Below are 20660 nucleotides of genomic sequence, written 5' to 3' on the forward strand. Positions count from 1 at the left end.
ATGACTCTCCTCTTACTTCAGCTGCTGGTGCTCTTGCCTCTGGGGAAGGCTGCAGGGCACCCAGGTGGCCTCCAGAGTCAGCGTTCTGTTTCCCTCATGCTCCTAGAAAGAAATCGCAGGGAGCTTCCCATGGGCAACCCGGAGGAGGCTGAGGAGAAGCCGGACCTGTTTGTTGCGGTGCCGCACCTGATAGGTGCCAGCCCTGCGGCAGGAGGCCAGGGGCACAGAGAGAAGATGCTGTTCAGGTTTGGCAGGCTCTGGAAGAAGCCTGAGAGAGAGCTGCACCCAACCCAGGACCCGGTCAGTGAGCACTTTTCACTTGGGACCCCAACCCTCACTCAGTCAGAGGATAGGATGCAGACAAAGAAGTCTCCTCTTCAGGAAGAAGCCAAGAAATTCTGGTACCACTTCATGTTCAGAATGAGTCCGGCTTCTCAGGGGGTCATCTTGCCTATCAAAAGCCACGAGGTGCATGAGGAGACCTGTAGGACAGTGCCTTTCAGCCAGGTATCTATTCCGGGTGAGAGGGGATCGGGGTTTGCAGGCAGGGGGTAGACATCTGGGACAGGTGTCCCAGAGGGGAAGAGGCTGCCAGGAGCCCAAGTCTTGCCTAACTCCCAGACTTGGTGCTTGGCCATTCATCATAGGGTTTGGCAAAGTATGATCATACTTCCTAAATTTCCTTCTGAACTTTCCATTATTGCTTGCTACTCTGGAAATGCTGCAGGGATAGTATAATTGATAGTATAATTAGTAATCATTTATGCTGATGGCACAGAGCTTTGTTTTATGTGATTTTATTTATTTATTTTTACAAGGGCGGGGTCAGGGGGTTATGCAGCGAGATAGACTTATCCTCAGTTACAGAACTGGTAATTTAGACCTATTAGCAGAACTCTCTCTAGCTGGATCTCTTTTAGGATGTGGATGGGCAGGTCCACTCGATTCGTAGCTAAGGAGGGATACACTGGACTCCCCCCATTCTTATGCCTGTGTATGATGGTCTTAATGCCTGTATTTCACTAACAGGGGTTCACTATGCAGTAAACACTGCATAGGTCTACAAAGTATGTTGAGGTTGTCAGGCATAAGTTACAATATTTTTAGCATTACCAGAGCAAGGTTGATTTAATTTATTTTTCCATAAGCTTTTAAAAAATAATCTTGATGTAAAATCACATTTTCTCCCCTTAATAACAATGATCTCCTGATTCATGTTGTGTTGGTTGATTTGTGGTTGACACAATTGATTCCACACTATTAAGACAAAGGGGCATTCTACCATCTATTTCCTACAGCCAGTCCTGGCAACCCCCATATTCCAAATGTTAAATTTAAATGGACAAAATTGCATCAGGTCCTTAAGCCTGAAGATACTGAAACAAAAGCAATGCTAGGTAAAGTAAAATTTTACAGTCCAGTAATGCTACCCCATTGGGCAGGTGGTATTATAAGGCAGTTGGGTATGCAAGGCCATTAACTATTCTGCCTAAAAAGGCAAAGATGTGTAGCAATAGCAAGTAAACTACTAATTAATAATGACTGCTTTGTTGGCCCCGTGCAGTTAGAAACTTGCTCCTAAGAATTGTGTAATTAAATTTCCTTTGAAACTTATATTTTGAATTCTACTGCTAATTAAATTGAAACTAAGATGTTTGGCTTGCATATTTTGAAGGCCACATAAAGCTAGGGGCACGGGTTATGGGCGAGGCACAGGCAGTGTCATGCATGGTGATTGCGGGCATGTGTGCTGCAACTTTGCTCCCAGCAACCTCATAGATTTAAATGTACTACAGGCCCTGCAAAGTAGAATAGCATTAAACTCATTGTATTCCGATCTATTCTATGAGAGATTGAACAAACATGTATTGAGAATCTATTATGCACAATGCTCTGTGAGGAATAGAAAGGTAAGGCGCATTACTTTCATAAGAAGCTAGCCCTTAGATTTTTTTCGATTGATAATATCCCATTAGACAAAATTTCTTAAAGTTTGGTAATTAAAAAACAAAAACTAGAGTAAAATATTTTCATATTAATTTAGGGATTTCTTAAAGACTAACTTACTAATTTACTCAGTAGAAGAAATATTTAGTTGAGGTGGCATTTTGCCCTTATAGATAGCATTACTTGAATATTGCAAAACATCCATAATTGGAAAGGTTTTGAAACTTTAGTCTAAATTATCCTCAGCCTTATAGTCTATAGCTTCTGTATCGTGTGTGTTAATGGAATGAAACAAGATAACTTAATAGAGATATGTTTGCCTTTTAGTCTATCACCCATGAAGACTGTGAGGAAGTAGTTGTACAGAACAACCTTTGCTTTGGGAAATGTGGGTCTGTTCATGTTCCTGGAGCTACACAGCACCCCCACTTCTGCTTCCACTGCTCACCTGCCAAGTTCACCACAATGCACTTGCAGCTGAACTGCTCAGACCTTGCCCGCGTGATCAAGGTGGTGATGCTAGTAGAGAAGTGCCAGTGCAAGGTGAAGACGGATCACCACGAGCATGGACACCTCCTGCAGGCAGGCTCCCAGGCAGAATTTCATGCCCATGATCCCTTTATCCCGGGATTTTCAACTTGAAAAGCTATCCCATTATTACCTTGAAAAGTAGAACCACAATTGCAAAGTTACTGATTATTCAGTCTAGAAATGTTCAGTGGGTACATAATACTTTAAAGGAAAGGTGGTTTAAAAAGTAGTAAGATAGAATAATTGAGAGGAAATGGCATTCATCTAGTTATCAGTATACATTTGGTATCTAGTTTTGACTCTGCTACTTGCTGGTCATTGAATATTAACAAGTTGCAGAAGCTTTCTCCACTGCAAGCTGTTCATCTGTAAATGAAGGACTTGAACTAGATGGTTGCTGAAGTCCTTTCCACTACTAATATTCCGTGATCCATTGTCTCCAACTTTGGAGAAAAGCCATCCATCTGAAGGAGTAAAAGAAATAAGCTAGACCATAAAAATGGGCTTCTTTAATAACTTGTTGAAGCACCAGCAAATGTATATACACATTAAATTGGTAGAAGGATATCTTATATTTATAGCTGCCTTTGCATCTCAGGCAGTATTTTATTTGAGTTCTATCAGATGATTAAGTAGTTCCATAGATATAAGTAGTAGCTTGTTTGGTTGCCTCTTTATTTTTGATACTCCCCATATAAAGTTCTCTGGCTTTGAAGAAGATCATTGATGTTAGTTTTAGTGCTTTACCTGGAATGAGAAGCAATCATTGGTAGCCAAACAAGTGCCTATATTATGGGAGAGAAAAAATAGGCCAATCCAGGTGTAAAGGTCAATCCAGAGATGCTACTGAAAGTAATCAAAGAATTCCAGTAGACATCAAATTAAATAAACAGCAAATGATTTAAAATTGAAACAATGTACTAGTGAAATCCTTCATCCACATACATTTTGGATTAGGTGTTAAGGGTTCTGTGTTTGGATGACTTTTTTTTTGCTACTGTATTTGAATTACAAATTTTATTCTGCAAATGCCACAGTTGCAAGTCCTGCAAATATTCTGAATATTTTAATGTATTAAATTTTAACATATGAAGCATTCTGGGAAACGTCATGACTTTCAATCATCTTATATTTTGTCCTTATTTGTTTTGTTTTGTTCATAGTTTAAATGCACTATCTGGAGATTACCTAGCTGGAAATGTTTTGGAAATGGCCTCAGAGTCCAATGACAATAGCCCAAGTGTTTTTTCAAACACCTTTCTGTCAAGGTCCTTTAATCACTCTCTTCTGTGATTACATTTGTCCTTCTGTATTTATTTCTATGTACATATTATGCAAAACTGGCTTTCTATAGCTGTTTTTTTCCATAATCATTCTTTAAAAATCCAGCTTAGAAATTATTTTAATTATTTGGATCCCTTTGTTTTCAGTATACACATAAAATGTGTTTCCGAATGATTATTTTCTAAAAACAGAAAGCAATGCATATTTTAATTCTATTCCTCTTTAATCACACTGTCCTGATGATCTGAAGAGGTGAATGCATTTATATTTAGTGTATATTCCATAACATCAGTATAATGGAATATGTGCTGCACAGATACACATGTGGCCTTTACGTCAGTATATATTATACCCTTTGGTGGTCAAAGACAACCTAATTGACCAAGATATTGTCATAAGGATAGAACTGTTAAGCATTAATGATATCCCAGCTGGTCAATATATTTTGGTGCCAAAAGCTATTGAGCAGCTGTCTGGTTTGCAATTGCCTAACCCTGATTGTGTAAACCTATCTCTGCCAATTGGACTACCCTTCTCTGCCTTACCCACTTGCAGACCCCTTTGATCTGTCCATGCAAACAGACTCTCAAGCCCTAAACAATTATCAGTTTTATTTAAACTCTGGTTTGCCCTTTCCTCACATGTGAATTCAAGATGAGATAGCTGATAGTGGTATCAGAGCTTACATTCACAGAGTAATACGTGAAACTCACAAAGCTGCCCACATTCAACCATCTTTACTTACAAAAAAGGCATTTCCAATGGCTCAATAGAACACATGGGAACATGAGAAAGCAAGAGGAAACACACAAATATTGAACATCTATTAAATGCCAGATACAGTGTTAGGTCTTTTATTTTTTTATTTAATTAAAATAATTAATTAATTAGTTAATTAATTTTAGAGAGAGGGGAAGGGAGGAAGAAAGAGTGGGAGAGAAACATCAATGTGAGAGAGATACATTGATCCGTTGCTTCTCATATGCACCCTGACCAAGGACCGAACCTGCAACCCAGGCACGTGCCCTGACTGGGAATCTAACCGGTGACCTTTTGCTCTGGGGGTTGATACCCAACCAATAGTGCTGGATTTTTCAAATAAATTATACAATTTATGCAATACAGATATATACATACATTACTCCCAAAACTTATGAGTTGGGCGAGTACCCTAGTTGAGAAGTGAGGAAAATAAGTTTTAAACTTTCCTAAGAAGCTCTGGCCTTGTGGCTCAGTTGGTTGGAGCCTCATTCCATATACCAAAAAGTTCGAAAATTCAGTTCCTGGTTGGGGTACGTACGTTGGTTGTGGGTTTGATGCCCAGTTGGCAATCAATTGATGTCTCTGTCTCTGTCTCTTTTTCCCTCCCTCTCTCCCCTCCCCTCTCTCTCTCTCTTCCTCTCTCTAAAATTAATGGATATCCTCAGGTGAAGGATATAAAAAAGTTTAAGTAACTTGCTTAAGGTCATTTGGAGTATCTTTCCTATTTGTGTCATGACTATAGGCCTCAAAGCTTATTTCCCGTTACCTCTGTCTGGCTCTCATACTTGAAGGATGTCGACGTCACCCCCTGAAAGGAAAGCGTGCTTGGGTCTGGTCCTCAGCCAAGCAAGCATTGTCGGGACCTGAGAGGTGATCCCTGCAGCCCCCTCATCAATCTCTGCCTCATTTTTCTCTCGATTAAAATAAGGCTGATAATGATCACTTCACAATAACTGGGATGGCCACGTGTAGCTGATTGCATCAGAAAGCTTTAGATCCTGTAAAATTACCAGGGGTTAATTCACTCTTCTCCATTCAGACTTTAGAAAAAAATGTTTGAAGATATTTAAAAGACGGGAAAATGCAAAGAATAACATATCACTCAAATTCTCACTGCCAGAATAGTTAATATTTTCTCATCTTGTGCTTCTTGTCTATTTTTTAAAAGAAAGAAACCATTTCACATGTAAGTAAAGTTCCCTTTAGCCACCATGCTGAGTCCCCATCCCCCAAACCCCTCACCCCTCACACCCTCACCCCGAAGACTCCTGTTTATAATTCCAATGTGTTTTTGCAAAGGTGCACACATGTCCATAAATAATATGCAGTATGATTTGTGTGTATATGTCCCTTTATCCAGCAGGTATCTACTTGTTCCCCAGCTGTGAGTAAGACACAGCTCCAGGGGCTGTGGATACAGCACGGAAACAAGCCAGACGAGATCCTGCTCCTCATTGGGGAGACAAGAAATCTTAAAACCAGTCAATTCATCAGTCAATCAACTGTAAAGGAAAAATATCAGATAGCTACAAATGCAATAAGTTTTTAAGTACATGCATGATGTTCTATTTGAATTTTCTGCAGTTATTTTTCTCCTCACACAAGATTTGGGCTTGTTCTTGTATGTTTTTGTGTTTTTTAATGTATTTTTTATCTCTATTCTAAATATTTGGCATTAAGTATCTCCTACAGAGAATGATTAAATTAGCTTCAAAATTTATTTTTTAACGTATGTAGTCTCTTTAACTTGTCAACTTAATTCTCAATTAAGAATTTCCTGTATCATTTGAATTTTCACAGAGAATTTCTTCGGTATAAGGCACTGTGCTGAGAACTCTGGGATAATCAAAGGTGAAAGGACGCATTCCCTACCACCCCAGAACTTACATTACAGTGGCAGAGATAATAGATGGGAATTGTAGATTATTAATGATAGCAATGATAGTAACAGCTACTAATTATTGAGCCCTTACTATGTGTTCAAGTGCTTTATATTCCTTATCTCATAGAAACAGACATTTTAAACCTATTTTTTTTTTGCCAAGGGGAGTGAGAGTAAGAGAGCTTCATTTATTCAGTTGCCAACTGTTTATGATTGTGGTGAGCCTGGTTGCTCTGCTGGACACAAAGAGTATAAATCAGTGAATATATGATTGCCTGAGTATAATTACTGATTTTAAGAATTTACAGTCCAAGAACACATAACTAAATATATTTGTTTCTGTAATGCTAGAATGATGATTCCCCCATCACACCCCAACCTGGCCTCAAACATCACTTTCCCAGTGAAGCTTTCCCTCACCCTGAGAAAAGGTCAGAGTCACCTATCATATGATTTCATGATGCGGTCGGTACGCCTTCACTTCACAGCACTCATCTCAGGTTATAATCATGCCTTTATTTGTATCATTATTAGTCAAATTGTAACCTCCATAAGAGCAGGAATTATACTGGGTTTCTTTCACCATTGTAACCAATGCTAGGAAAGTGTCCAGCACATTGTAGATATTCAAGAAATACTTTTTGTCTGCATAAAAGAAACAATATCAACAGATGTCATATGCTGAAGGTATACATGTTTTAGGCACTGTGCCAAGAACTTTATATAGATCATTTCATTTAACCCTCGTGAAATCCTATGAGGTAGGGAGTACTATGTTATTTTATAGAGGAGGATGCTGAGGGTCATATAAATTAAATAACCTACCTGAAGTACAACTGCTAGGAAGTAGCAGAAACTGAGTAACTCCAAAATGCCATATCTTTACTACTATGCTGCAGGGCTTCAAGATAGAAAAATAAAAATATATAAAAACAAATATGCTTACCACATTTTTCAGATCACAAGACACACCTGGGTTTTAGAGGAAAATAGGAAAAAAATTTTGAAGTAAAAAATGTGGTAAAATATGTAATAACATAAATAACATATTTCACCAGTGTAGATGTAAACAGAGCTCAACAGCAGCATTAACAACCATTACTCCTCCCAAATTGGGGTGTGGGGTGTGCGTCTTATAGTCCGAAAAAATTTATGGTATATACACATATACATGCATATCACACACACACACACACACACACACACACACACACACACATTCATATGTAACCAAGGTTAAACACCTGATTCAACTACTAGTCTGTTCCTTCTCTTATTCCCACAGCCCATTAACTACACCTGTCTTAAGGCACTTATGTCAGTGAAGATGCTTCCAACTCAAGTACCAGGAAACACAACTCAATGTATTAAGTTATAAAGGGATTTGTTATTTCACTGACAAGAAGTCTAGAAGGCAGTCAGTTCACTTATTGGTCAAGTCAGAAGTTCTACCATTCCATCCATGACTTGGGTTTCTTCTATCTTTCTTCTCTGTCCCTCTGTGCGTTCTCTGCCAGCTAAAACTCCCCGCAGTCACAATATAGCTGCTGTAGTTCCAGGCATCACATTTCACTGTTCACACATCAATGTCTGTAGTAGAAAGAATGGATTCTCTACCACTTGTGTCCCTTTTAAATAGCTGAATAAGGTCAATTACTTTGAGGAAGATTAAACAATGGAACAAAATCTTTGCCAGCAAGGAGTGAAGAGAACATAGCTATTGAATAGGCAAGCAGGGTGTCTACAACAGCATTTGCCACATTTTAACTTTTGCTATCATTACTTATTTACCTATTTTATCTATGTTTCTAGATTATAAACTCCTTGACAGCAAGTTCTGTATATTAAACATTTTTGTTATCCCTTTGCCTCTAATTTAATGTTTTATGTATAATATAGTGTATTATTTTAATATTATTAAATACATAAATATGTTATTTTATATATTATAAATACATATTGATAGAATATTTATGTATTTGCATGTATACATAAACATGGACATAATGCATAAAATGTATAATTTTTGTATTTTATAAGAGATAAATGTTCAGTACATGTAAGCTAAAGCTATGAAATTTGGGAGCAGTTCTTGGAAGGAAGGTAGTGTACCTAGTGTGGAGAATTTTGAATGGCAGCCAACAGGTTTTAAGAATATATTTGGGCCCTGGCCAGGTAGCTCAGTTGGATAGAGGGTCATCCCAATATGCCAAGGTTGTGGGTTCTATTCCCAGTTAGGACACATACAAAAATGAATAAATAAGTAGAACAACAAATTGATGTTCTCTCTCTCTCTCTCTCTGTTTTTCCTCTCCTCTTTCTCTCTCTGTCTCTCAAATCAATAAAAAAAGAGAATGTATTTGTTAGGCAACGGGAAGTATTTGAAGGTTTCTGAGCAGATTAGAAGGTCATAGGTTTCTAATAGTTGCTTCAGAGGGGCTCATGAACCCCCTGAAATGTGCACAAATGTTCTGTATTTGGGCATATTTCAGGGGAGAAGGTCCAGAATTTTCATGAACTTCTCAAATATTTCCATGAGGCAAACATCCTAATATCTGTATGATAAATGAGAATGGAGAGAAAGCACAGATGCCAGCAGAGCTGGAAGAAATCTTGGAAATCATGTGCACACATCTCTTGTGACTGGAACTCAGGAAAGTCAAGTTTCCATTTTAGGAACAAAGGATGGACTTAAAATACTCATCAGCGGGTCCACTTTACCTTGTGTAATCTGGTGTTCACATTCAGGAGTGTGCAGTGGTGAAATGGGTGAGTAATAATAACCTAAGCAAAGGAACAGACGTTCCTGTAATACTAGTTTTCCAGTGGCAGGTCCTATTTATCCACCCACATTTCCGGGAGGGAGCTCCAATTTTCATTTTATTGCGTGCCTCCCTCTTACTCTGTTTTGTTCCTCCTCCTTTCCTCCAAAGGAAACAATCGCCAGTTACCCACCTGTGGGTGGGGACTTGGGTTAATATTTTTCAAAGAAATTGTCACAACTTCCTCTTGTCTACCAGCTAAGGGAAACACACCTATTTCTGTCCAGTATCCAAAGAACAAGAATTTCCAGTAAGTACTTTTTTTGTAAGTCATAATTCTGTCACCAAAAGGAAGCCTGCATCCTGTCTAAACCTCAGGCAAGAAATAGGCGGAAACATAAATGGATAGGCAGGTTCACACCTTACACCAGCTCAGCTGAGACACTACAATGATGCCCCTTTCAGGGGACCTGGGATCCATGGGATTTTGTAGTGTCTTTGAATGTAAGAGAGAAATCAAGGTGAATTTATAATTGAAAGGGCTCCCAAATGTGAGTCTATGCCCCCATTCTCCCGCTTGTCTGTAAAGGAGATTATGAGTCCAGGCAGAGCTCTAAGAAAAACTGCAAAGCAGGTGGAATTTCCTTTGGCCTCTATTTTCTCTCCTTCCTGCCTATGATCTTTCCTTTGAACTCTCTCTCACCTTCATTTCAGGAAATTCAATTATCTACAGTTGCCCAGAGCTTCTGTTTCCTGTCCACTCACCTATTTGGCCCATCAATTGTATTCATTCAACTGATATCTATTTAGAACTTGTTAAATGTCAGGCATTGTGCTGACCTACTGGGGTTCCAAGATGCTGTGACAGGTTCCAGCCCTTGAGGCGATGTAATGTGCCTGGCTGAAGGCTTTGGATTCATTGTATGGTGAAATGCTTCTTAACCTAGAACCACCTATGAGCTTTTAAAATATAGACATACTGTCCCAAAAGGTGGAGGTGGGGATAGGGACAGTAGGCAATAGCCAATACATTTGCAAAGCTTCACAGGTGATTGTGTCACCAGGACAGATAATGAGGAAGTAGGAATCACTGAAGAGTTCTGGTCACAGGAATTCTGAACATTTGCTCAGATTTTTTCTAGAAGGAAAACATTGTGCTCTTCTCCCAATCCTTTTTTATTTCCTTGCTGTACCAAAACTCCTTCTAAATTTTTCAAATTTCATTTCTGTATGATTTCTAAGTAACATTACTCCTGCCCAGTTAATTAAATTGCATTTTCCCCAAGAGGAAATATAGGTGTTTTATTGAGTTGATTTTTCTCCCCCAAAGAAGTTGCTCTTTTTATCACAAACCTATTGCACTTACTCCTCCACCAGCATTTAGTACTGTAGTTCAATAATTCTCAAATATTAGTGGGCCTAAAACCTACTTAGAGTGCTAAAAGCAATGCTTTCTTGGTTCCACACCACCAAGGGCAATTGACTTACTGGTATGCTCAGCTACCTGCATTTTTCTACTTTTTCATTGTGAAGATTTTTAAAAACACAAAAGATTGAAAAATAGTACCAAGAATACCTCTATAGTTGCCACCTTAATTCAACAATTGCTGACATTTTGCCATGTTTTCTTTATTTCTCAGGTTTGTGAATGTGTGTATGTGTATTCACTACATATTTTTAGATTGTTGAACCCTTTGAAAGTAAATTACAGATATCATGACACTTCCCCCTTAATACTCCAGCATGCATCTCCTAAGAATGAGGATACTCTTCTACATAATAAGGATAATGATATCACTATTACTCTTAAGAAAATTAACAATATTTCCAAAATATCATCTAGTCATTTGCATTTTAACAGGTATCTTCTGAATCTAGTTCTTTAAGTTTCTGGGGCAGAATGTTCAGACATTATGGTGGACTAATGAATGAGACCTTCGGGGAGCAAGCAAGATTCCTGGAACAACCCAAGTAAGTCCTGAGTTAGCTGTGGGTAGATTTTACAAATCAGAGCAGACAAATCTTGCAGAATGTCTATTCCACAGAGTCTGAGGAAGCCAGACAGGTCATACAGCTCCTAGGATCACTCCCGTGCACATGTTTTAACTGTAGCAAAGGTGAAATGTTCTTTCTGCCCAGGGAACTTCACAGAAAATCCTTCCATCCTCATTTTTACAGTAGAAAGTTGATTGGTGAGTCAACTTTCTACAGATTTAACTACCTACTTAAGGGATACAATGAGCTTCAGTGGAAATAATCAGTTGAGTGATTCCCTGCTGTGATTAAAGAGTTAAAACTGTGGCCCTGAGTCTTGCCTCTGGGAGCTGTAAGAAATAGGGATCATGGGAGTTGTAGTGTGACATTTCTGCCCACTCTCTGATGTTGTCTCTGTAAAACAGCATCAGCTGCTGCTGCACATGGTGTAATTTTAACATGCTTTTTTAATATTTACAGTGTGCCCATAAAAGACTTCATGATGATAATCTGGTAATTCCTGTGGCATTTGGTCCATGACAGCACAACTGTGATCAGATTGCTTCAAAAACAGAGTCTCTCAGAACGCTGGTTTACACAAATCTAGGTATGGGGATCACTCCTGGGTGTAGGATTTTCTAAACCTAATAGAAACCCCATTTTAATGCCTATATAGTTCAGTCATGTCATATGTTCAAGTCCTTCCCACACCACAAAGGTAGAATAAGAAAAGGGAGTGAGTAAGGAGATCACTTGGTAGAACAGGCATAAGGTTGGGACTTTTTGTTTTTGTAATGCAGTTCCAGTGACAGTTACTCCTTGATTGAGAGAGCAAAGAACACAGACATTAGCAGAAATTGTGTGTGTGTGTGTGTGTGTGTGTGTGTGTGTGTGTGGTTGTGTGGTATATGCGTGTCTATGAGTTTCGCTACTATCCAAGGCGGCCACAGGTACTTATTAAACACATAATGTGGTCAATGCATTCTGAGTAGTTGGTCTTTCACCATTGCTTCCACTGGATTCCTCAAATATGTGTTTCCTTGCCCCATGCTGTTTGGCATCATGACACTCTGAGCCTGCATTGCCCATTGAATTTTCTCAAATATCGCTCCTTATTGTTGCACCCATGTTAACCACATTTTTACCAGCTAGGGCTAAGGCTTCCTGCTGTGGCACTGCAGGCTGTCAAAAAAATAAAACGTCCAGTGGCCTCGATTTTTCATCTATTGGACATAGATGCCATGAAACCGAAGCAGATCTGTTGAGTCAGTATATCTGGAAACCAATGAAAGGTGATTCTCCAAAGTGTTTTAGAACCTTATGTTATAACAGGAAATACTGTTTGTTATTACCTTTGAAACTTGGGTTTTCCTTGAAGGACTCAGATTATTTTTTCCTCAGTCAACATTATCTCCACATGAGCCATGTGAGCTGTCTCAGCTTCTTTATCTCCTTTCCTGGCACTGAACACTCCCTTCTTTACTTTCTTTTTCTGAGAGCTCAACATCTCCTGTTATTTTGTCTACATGGAGATGGAAACCATTAAATTTTAAATCTCAGCTTTCTTCCTCTCCCCTTCAAAATTTCCCACTTGGTCACCCTCTGGCTTTCCTTTTTTCTTCCTTCCTTCCTTCCTTTCTTTTTCTTTCTCTTTTCTTCCTTCCTTTCCCTTCTTTTCTTTTTTCTTTCCTTCCTTCCTTTCTTTTTCTTTTGTTGTTCAATTACAGTTGCCCTAATTTTCCCCCTGTTGCTTTCTCTCGCCCCACCCCCCACCCCTACTCCCTCAGTAAATCCCCACCCTACTGTCCATTAGCATAGATCCTTCATATAAGGTCCTTGACTAGATACTTCTCCCTCTTTCCCCTGTTTTCTTTTTCCCCTTCCCCTCTGATCACCATCAGTTTGTTCTTTATTTGCATGTCTCTCTTTCTATTTTGCTCATTTGTTTGTTTTGTACATTAGGTTCCACTTATAGGTGAGTTCATATGGTATTTGTCTTTCATTGACTGGCTTACTTCACTTAGCACAATACTTTCCAGTTCCATCCATGCTCTACCGAATGGTATAAGTTCCTTCTTTCTTTCTGTTGCATAGTATTCCACTGTGTAAATGTACCACAGTTTTTTGATCCGCTCATTTACTGATGGGCACTTAGGTTGCTTCCAACACTTGGCTATTGTAAATAATGCTGCTATGAACATTGGGGTGCATAGGTTCTTTTGAATTGGTATTTCAGGATCCTTAGGATATAATCCCAGCAGTGGGATCCCTGGATCAAAAGGCAATTCCATCTTTAGTTTTTTAAGGAAATTCCATACTGTTTTCCACAGTGGCTGCACCAGTCTGCATTCCCACCAACAGTACACTAGGGTTCCTCTTTCCCCTGCATCCTCTCCAACACTTGTTGTTTGTTGATTTCTTTATGATGGCCATTCTGACTTGTATGAAGCGGTATCTCATTGTGGTTGTAATTTGCATCTCTCTATTGGCTAGTGATGCTGAGCTTTCTTTCGTATGTCTATGTGCCCTCTGTATTCCCTCTTTGGAGAAGTGTCTGCTTAGGTCCTTTGCCCATTTTTTAAATTGGATTGTTTGTCTTCCCAGTGTTGAGCCATATGAGTTCTTTATATATTTTGGAGATCAAACCCTTTTGAGGTATCATTGACAAATATGTTTTCCCGTACAGTTGGTTCCCTCTTCATTTTGCTGATGTTTTCTTCAGCCATGCAGAAGCTTTTCAATTTGATGTAGTCCAATTTGTTTATTCTTTCCTTTATATCTCTTGCCCTAGGAGATATATCGATGAAGATATTGCTATGTGGGGTATCTGACAATTTACTGCCTATGTTTTCCTCTAGGACTTCTATGGTGTCACGACGTCTATTTAAGTCTTTTATACATCTTGAATTTATTTTGGTGTCTTTCTTTCTTTCCTTTTTTTATACCAAAGATAACCTTCTTATTTTGACTCTTGTATCTAGTAGTTCTTTGCTTTATACTTTAAGGTCTCAATTTTAACTTGTCTTCCTTTTTTCTATTTTTATAGTCTTGTCTTGGCAACAAACCCAGGGTTTCCACATTTCTTTTTATCATTTTCATTACAATAAAATCTTTCAATGAAAATCTTACTTATCAAAAGAGTTTGCAATAATCAAAATGGCCCTATTTTTAATGTGTTCCTTATGTTGAACCAGGGCAGAAATTTCCCTGGTGCTAGACTCATTTTACTTTTTTCTTGGAACTCTGTTCATTCACTTACTTAACATTGTTTTCTAAAATTACCACTCACAAAAATAGTTTTTTCTTAAGGCTAGGTAAGTATTTATTTAAAAAATTAAAGATCTTTTTATTGCCAAAAATCTTACATACTTTTCACAAGTGGATTATTAGCCCTTCAGGAATACAGATTTGAGTCCTGACAACTGTACTGATCTGCTGACGGACTGCTTTTACAAAGCATTTTGGCATCATAACTGGAAATTTCTGTTTCACAAAAGAATTTGATTCCACATTTAGTGCAACCATTTAGATATCATGGTATTTAACTGGTGAGAAACTATTACGATAAATGTATATGTGTATTATTTTTGAAATTTAATAGGCCAGTGAGTTCTGAATAGAACATAAAAGAATTATTGTTTTCTCTCAAAGGGTCAAGTCTTGCTTTGTAAGTTATCTGTCTTTGGTTATATAAATTTTCCTGGAGAATATTTATGCCATAAAGTTGCTACAAAAATAGTTTTTAAAAGCATTCTGCCTTATAACTTGATCCAAATTTCTCCAAAGGATGAGGGATTAGGGTGACCTGTCCAAAGCACAGTTCCTCCCATTTTGGAAGGGTGAAGCTGATGAGTCTTGTGGCTGAGAATGGCAGCTACTATACTGTGCCATGGACACAGGAAAGGAGACCTCTTTCCTGAAGAACCTTGACTTTGAATCCTGACTATGGGTGGCTTTCATTATCAAATGGGTTGTTAAAACTTAACGAGCCAAGCACTACCAGGAACAAGCCTGTAGCCTGACAAAATAAAATTTATTGCCTTGTGAGGAGGGAAGGCACTTCAGAGGAGTGCCACCAGCAAAGAAGGAGGAGTGAGGCATCTTCTGTGATTTAGGTCCCATTGAAAGATTTTGAAGATAATCTAAGAGAAGGACAGATCAGGTCTGGATTAGCTGTTTTGAAATGGGATTAGGAAAAAGGGAATTAACCAGGAATTGGGTGCTGTCATGAGGTGAAGGTGGCTGAGAAATTGAGATTCCCTAGTAATACATGAAAATAGCAAGTGGTCCAGGGCATCATTGGTCAGTAATCAGCCAAAGAGAGGGTCATTATGGTAATGCGTTATATAACTGCTACATGACCTTGGCAGAAACAGTGTTTTCTATTAACTTTGCAGCTGGCTTTATCTGTGTCTGTTCTCCCAGCCCAAAATTAGTGGCAGGGCTTCTTTTCTCTTTTCAGTCCAAGCTGATTGTCATTCTTCCCATTCCAAACAGAGTTTAACTCTTTAAAATCCTGGACTCTAAACTCATCTGATCATTCACCAGGATACATTTTACCACTGGTACTTAACCAACTGTAAGCATCTCAGGTTCATTTTCATTTAAGTTAATAGAAATCTCTAGAGCCCTGACTGGTGTGGCTCAGCTGGTTGAGCTGGTCATGCTGCAAAGCGAAAGGCTACAGGTTTGATTCCCGGTCAGGGCATATGCCTGGGTTGCGGGTCCAGTCTCCCACTGGGGCACTGGCGAGAGGCAGCTGATCGATGTTTCTCTCATACATTGGTTTCTCTCACTCTGTTTCTCCCTCCCTTCCCCTCTCTATAAAAATAAATAAATAAAATCTTTAAAAAAGAGATATCTCTAGAGCAAACATCAAGCAACTCTAAAAAGCTGATGCAAAGCTATGTGGCTTCACTAACAGGTTCCAATCTAGGACATTAGAAACATTTCCAAGTTCCCACCACTGTGCCTTTTAATGGTGCCACTGCCCTCACTGATAGTCTTTCCAGATTAAACTACTCTTCTCCAAAAGCTTAATGGCTCCTCATTGAAAATAGCATTGTATTTGAAGCTTATCATGATTTGATTCTGTTCTACCTTCCCATTCCCCTTTGTCTTTCCATGTAATTTGCATTTGAACCACACTAGATGGACCATTGTACTTTCATGCTTCCATGCCTTTGCTTATACTTTCCCTCATCCTGGAGGGATCCTTTGATAATATCAAAATCCTATTATCACTTGTCTGATGCAAGAATGTTTCTCCAGGAAGTTATCCTGAATCACCCTGCTGACAGTAATCACCCTGCTGACACTACTAGCTGCTTCTTTTGCACTCTCATACCACTTAGCTGGTAACTCTGTTTAGCATTACTTTTGTTCTGTTTCCCATGCACACAGTGTTTTCTTAGAGTTATCCTTGTTTTTGAAAAAAAGTTTGTTTTACCTACTTTCTATGTCCTAGGACAAGTTCTTAACCTGATGTTTACGACTTCATTGTAGTCCTCTGAAGGCGTGGGAAGGTGGAACACTTTGTGAAACTTCATATATAAATATGTATATATAAATTTATATAATTGTGCATCAATGTGTACGTATGTATACTTTGTTAAGAAGAGGGCCCACAACTTTCCACAGATGTTAAGAGATGTGTAACCCAAAAGTGGTTAAGAACTACTGTTAGAACATCAGACTGTTGTGGAATGGGCACTCTGCCACTCAAACAGATGAGGGAGATGACTATAAGCAACCAAGACATTATGAATGTGCATCAAATGTGGGTGCTTAGGGCATGATACCCAGATGGGCAGGTGGAGAACACCATCCACCCAAAGCTGCCAAGGGCTATTAGCCAGTACTGATTAAACTCTGGACTGTACTTGCACTCACTTTTGGAAATTGCAGTAAAATCCAGCCCTTCCCAGTCATGGCACAGAAACACAGGAGTTGGCTGAGCTTGTCCACGTAAATGCCCTGACTATGCCTTTGTTGAGAAGCCAAGTTGGCAGTGGCAGCCATGCTACTTGTCCTTGTCTATTTTTTTCAATTCTCAGATAAGTATTAGTTTGATTAATAATCATGTTCCATCAGTCACAGGCACCATGAAGTGGACTAGGCTTGTGGAGGGGAAAAAATAGTGCATGATGTACATCTTCTCTCTACCCTTATAGTACGTAGAAAAACTCCCCACAAGATTACATGGTGCCACATCTCTCTAAGCATATGGGTTACAATACAAATAGTCATGTTTATCATGAATGACAGAACTAGATAACTTGACCTTCAGTATAAAGAATAGATATAGATAGGTCCTTGATAATACTTCTTAACTTTCCATGCTGAAAAGGCTCGCGATTTTCAGAATGTTTTTTCTGCTACTTCTCTCTTTCCATGCCTTTTGAAGAAAATTCTCTGTGGTATTGATTTGGCTGAAAAGAAACAAATTAGCTCATAAAAAAAGCTTGAAAAATATGTGCACTTTCAATTGTCATGGGCATTCATATGCCTGCCCACTAATTCTCTTTTGGGCATGTTGAGATTATTTGCCACAAATTACTATGTATCACAAGGATATGCTAAGAGATCAACATTATGCAACTCAGTTATCTGACTGTAGGAGGTAAAACTCAGCATATTTCCTCTTTCCCTAAAGTGACGAATTATCTGTATTATTTCTTTCTTTTCAAACAAACCAAGTTACAAACATTCTACTACATAAAATGCATTGTGAAAATCAAAGATAATTCTTTCAAAAATAATTGTCACGGCCTTCTAAGTAGTTATGCATGAATTGAGCACTTGATTTCTTAATCTGAAAGGCAATAAAATTTGCATATAGACAAGCATTGAGTTCCAACTTGCATAAATCCCAAACCTTGAGTTCCTTTGGAGGCAGAGACTATACACTAGGTTAGTAATTCTAAAACTTGATTGTCCACTAGAAAGCCTTGAGTGTCACTTGGAAGGCTTGTTCAAATGCAGATAACTGGGATTCACCCTCAAGTTTCTAATACAGTAGATCTGGGGTGGAGCTGGAGAATATGGAACTTCTCACAAGTTCCCAGGGAACGTTGATGTTGCTGGTGTGGGGGCAACACTTTGATAACTACTGACTAGATCTCTAAGGTCCTAAGGTGTTTGTAATGAATTCAGAAACTGGGACGTAACACATTTTAAAATACTTAGCAAGACAAAATAACATAAGGGACCAGAATAATGTGTATAAGTGCAGTGGTGAGAGAGAACTTTGGGGTGCCAGGATTTGAGCTAACTCCAAAGTTTGTATAGAATTAAGATCATCAGAACGGAAGATGAAGGGCATTCTGGATGGGTAAATGAACCAAGTTAGTAGTTAGAGCTAAAACTGGTGAGGGTGGTAGGGACCACTTTGTGAAGGGCTTTCAATGACGTCGTGTAAGGAGTTAGATTTTATGCAGCAGGTCATGCTTCTTCCATCCACACATTATCTCCTGTGGCATGCAGGCACAAAGATTTACCTCCAGATTACGCCAATCGTTTTAACCTTCCCAAACTACTGTTCAGTTGAGGCGAGGGAGGAGATGGGAGGGAGGTTTTAAAGTCTCACTGGTGTTTGATACGATACCAATTATTTACTATGGTGGGTCCACTTATTTTTCCTTGGTTGCAGGATGGGAAAGCCGGTAACTTTTTTGGATGTCTCCTGAAATCCCAAGAAAACTTGTTTGGGTCTGAGTTTAGGTTGTTGAGAGGAAGAAAAAATCTTGGCTGGGTTGGGTAACATTGGTTTTTGCCCCATGGAGAGTCTGAAGTGGGCAAGACCATTAACTAGAGTCCAGTGCTTTTCAATCTTTAAGGTGCGGATGTAGTAATCATCTGGAGATGTGTTAAATTCTGATAAGCAGGCCTAAGACTGTGCATTTCTTACAAATTCCCACAGGATGCTGATGCTGCGGACTGCACTGTGGAGCAAGATACCACAGGACATTCGGAAGGAAACAGGCCGGTTGAGCAACTCCCCTTAAAGAAAGAGGGTAAATGCAATCCTTTAAGGAAGGCTCCTCGCCTGTCTCTCGGGAGAAGGAGCCAGTGAGGGTGTGGGGACAAAGAGAAGGTCGGCCGGGGCAGAGCTGGGAGGGTGGCACGGGTTGGAGGTGGGGGTGGGCCGAGGCGCCCAGGTGCTTCAGGTACCAGTACTTGGGTGACTTGAGGTCCGGCCAGGCCTGCGGCCGACCTCAGTCTGGGTGCGTCTCTTCCCGCCCCGCGATTTCTGGTCTTTCGACCCTCGGCGGCTCCCATCCCGGCTACCGGCGCGAAGCGGGACTGCGCTGCGGGTAGCCCAGCTCTCCGCAGCGTGGGTGGATACTCACCCCGCCGGTCTGGAGTTCGGGATCCCGGAAGCGGAAAAGGAGCACGGCTCTGCCTGGGCGGCGGAGGTACTGGAGGAGGAGGAGCTGGAGGAGCCGCTGGCGGCCCCTAGAGCCAAGGCGGCGAGAGGAGAGCCAGCCGGCGTCTGTGAGTGGTGCAGGTGCGGGGGCGACAGGCCACCCTCCCCTGGGCCCCGCCCGCAGCTTCTCGGCGCCCCGCCGCGCTCACCTGGCCGCGCTCCCGCCCCGCGCCCAGCCCCCTCCCTGCACCTGTCTCCCGCACCCGTGCAGAGCCCCGGGTATTCTGGGTGCCCTGCTTGCCCCTGGCCTGGCCTTCCTCAGAGCATCTTCAGCCAGAGCTGCGACCGTCCGCCAACTGCTCCTCCCATTAACTGGTGATGAGAGGGTTCCTGCTCTAGTCGAGGTCGTTTGGGTAAGGTTTTTCTTTCTTTTTTTAATTTATTAAGTCCGTGCCATGAATTTCTCGCCTGTGAACTACTGTTTACCTCTCTGAATCCCGCATCCAAGACCTGCGCTCAGGGGTCTCGGATTTATGCTACCATAGCCTTTCATTCATTTCCTGATCGCTGTGGTGAGACTGCATAGATAGGATCAGCAGGAAGAGATAATTTACTCCTTTATTGATCTTCTGCCTCCCTCTCTTAGATCCTAGAGTGATTTTTGAGAAACTGGCTTTTAAATGGTAGCAGTTGGCACTTGTTACCAGTCACTATAACAGGTCGCTGGATTTTAACTGGAGAGTCCATTCAAAGTTGTGGTCTTTCTCAGGCTATATTTGGGTCACGTTTTATGATCCAGTGTGGGCCAGTGGAGGATGTCTGTAATGTCTAGGACTGAGAGAACCTGACTAGTTATTACTTGAAAGTATTGCAATATAGTAGTCTATAAAAGTACAAGAAAGAAAAAAATCAAGGTCATTGTGGGCGGGTAATAAATCATAGTGTAAAGTTACAGTCTAAAGTAAAGAGGACTAAGGATAATTAAGCAAAAGTTAAAAACGGGTCAAATGGGTCCTCAGCCTCATATGCTAATATGTGTATTTAAAAAAAAATCACAACTTTCATTGTGGTGGTAATAACAGTAATGGTGATGATGATAAGGTAGTATATGCCATCCCTGCACTAAAATGCTTTTTATGTAATATCTTGT

At 40.0% G+C, this 20660-nt stretch overlaps 2 protein-coding genes across 2 annotated transcripts in view; both read left to right on the top strand.

The window, feature by feature from the left end:
* Positions 1 to 2589, top strand: CER1 (cerberus 1, DAN family BMP antagonist). Its single transcript, XM_045840480.1, has 2 exons — positions 1 to 507; positions 2275 to 2589. Exons 1-2 carry the CDS (start codon positions 1 to 3, stop codon positions 2587 to 2589), a joined length of 822 nt encoding a protein of 273 aa, XP_045696436.1.
* Positions 2590 to 19501: 16912 nt separating this feature from the next.
* The window catches only part of ZDHHC21 (zinc finger DHHC-type palmitoyltransferase 21), a 70012-nt gene continuing 68853 nt past the window's right edge, over positions 19502 to 20660 (top strand). Inside the window, exon 1 of the mRNA XM_045840332.1 lies at positions 19502 to 19923. The gene's annotated coding sequence lies outside the window, so the exon portion shown is untranslated. The remainder of the gene's footprint in view (positions 19924 to 20660) is intronic.

Source organism: Phyllostomus hastatus, unplaced genomic scaffold, assembly GCF_019186645.2.
Source record: "Phyllostomus hastatus isolate PE091 unplaced genomic scaffold, TTU_PhHast_1.1 phas_contig_34, whole genome shotgun sequence".
NCBI lineage: Eukaryota > Metazoa > Chordata > Mammalia > Chiroptera > Phyllostomidae > Phyllostomus > Phyllostomus hastatus.

Excerpts from the sequence above, each read along its gene's own strand:
- CER1 (XM_045840480.1), top strand. The coding sequence starts at position 1 with ATGACTCTCCTCTTACTTCAGCTGCTGGTGCTCTTGCCTCTGGGGAAG. Across the intron at positions 508-2,274 it reads GGACAGTGCCTTTCAGCCAG|TCTATCACCCATGAAGACTG; the intron begins GTATCTATTCCG and ends TTTGCCTTTTAG.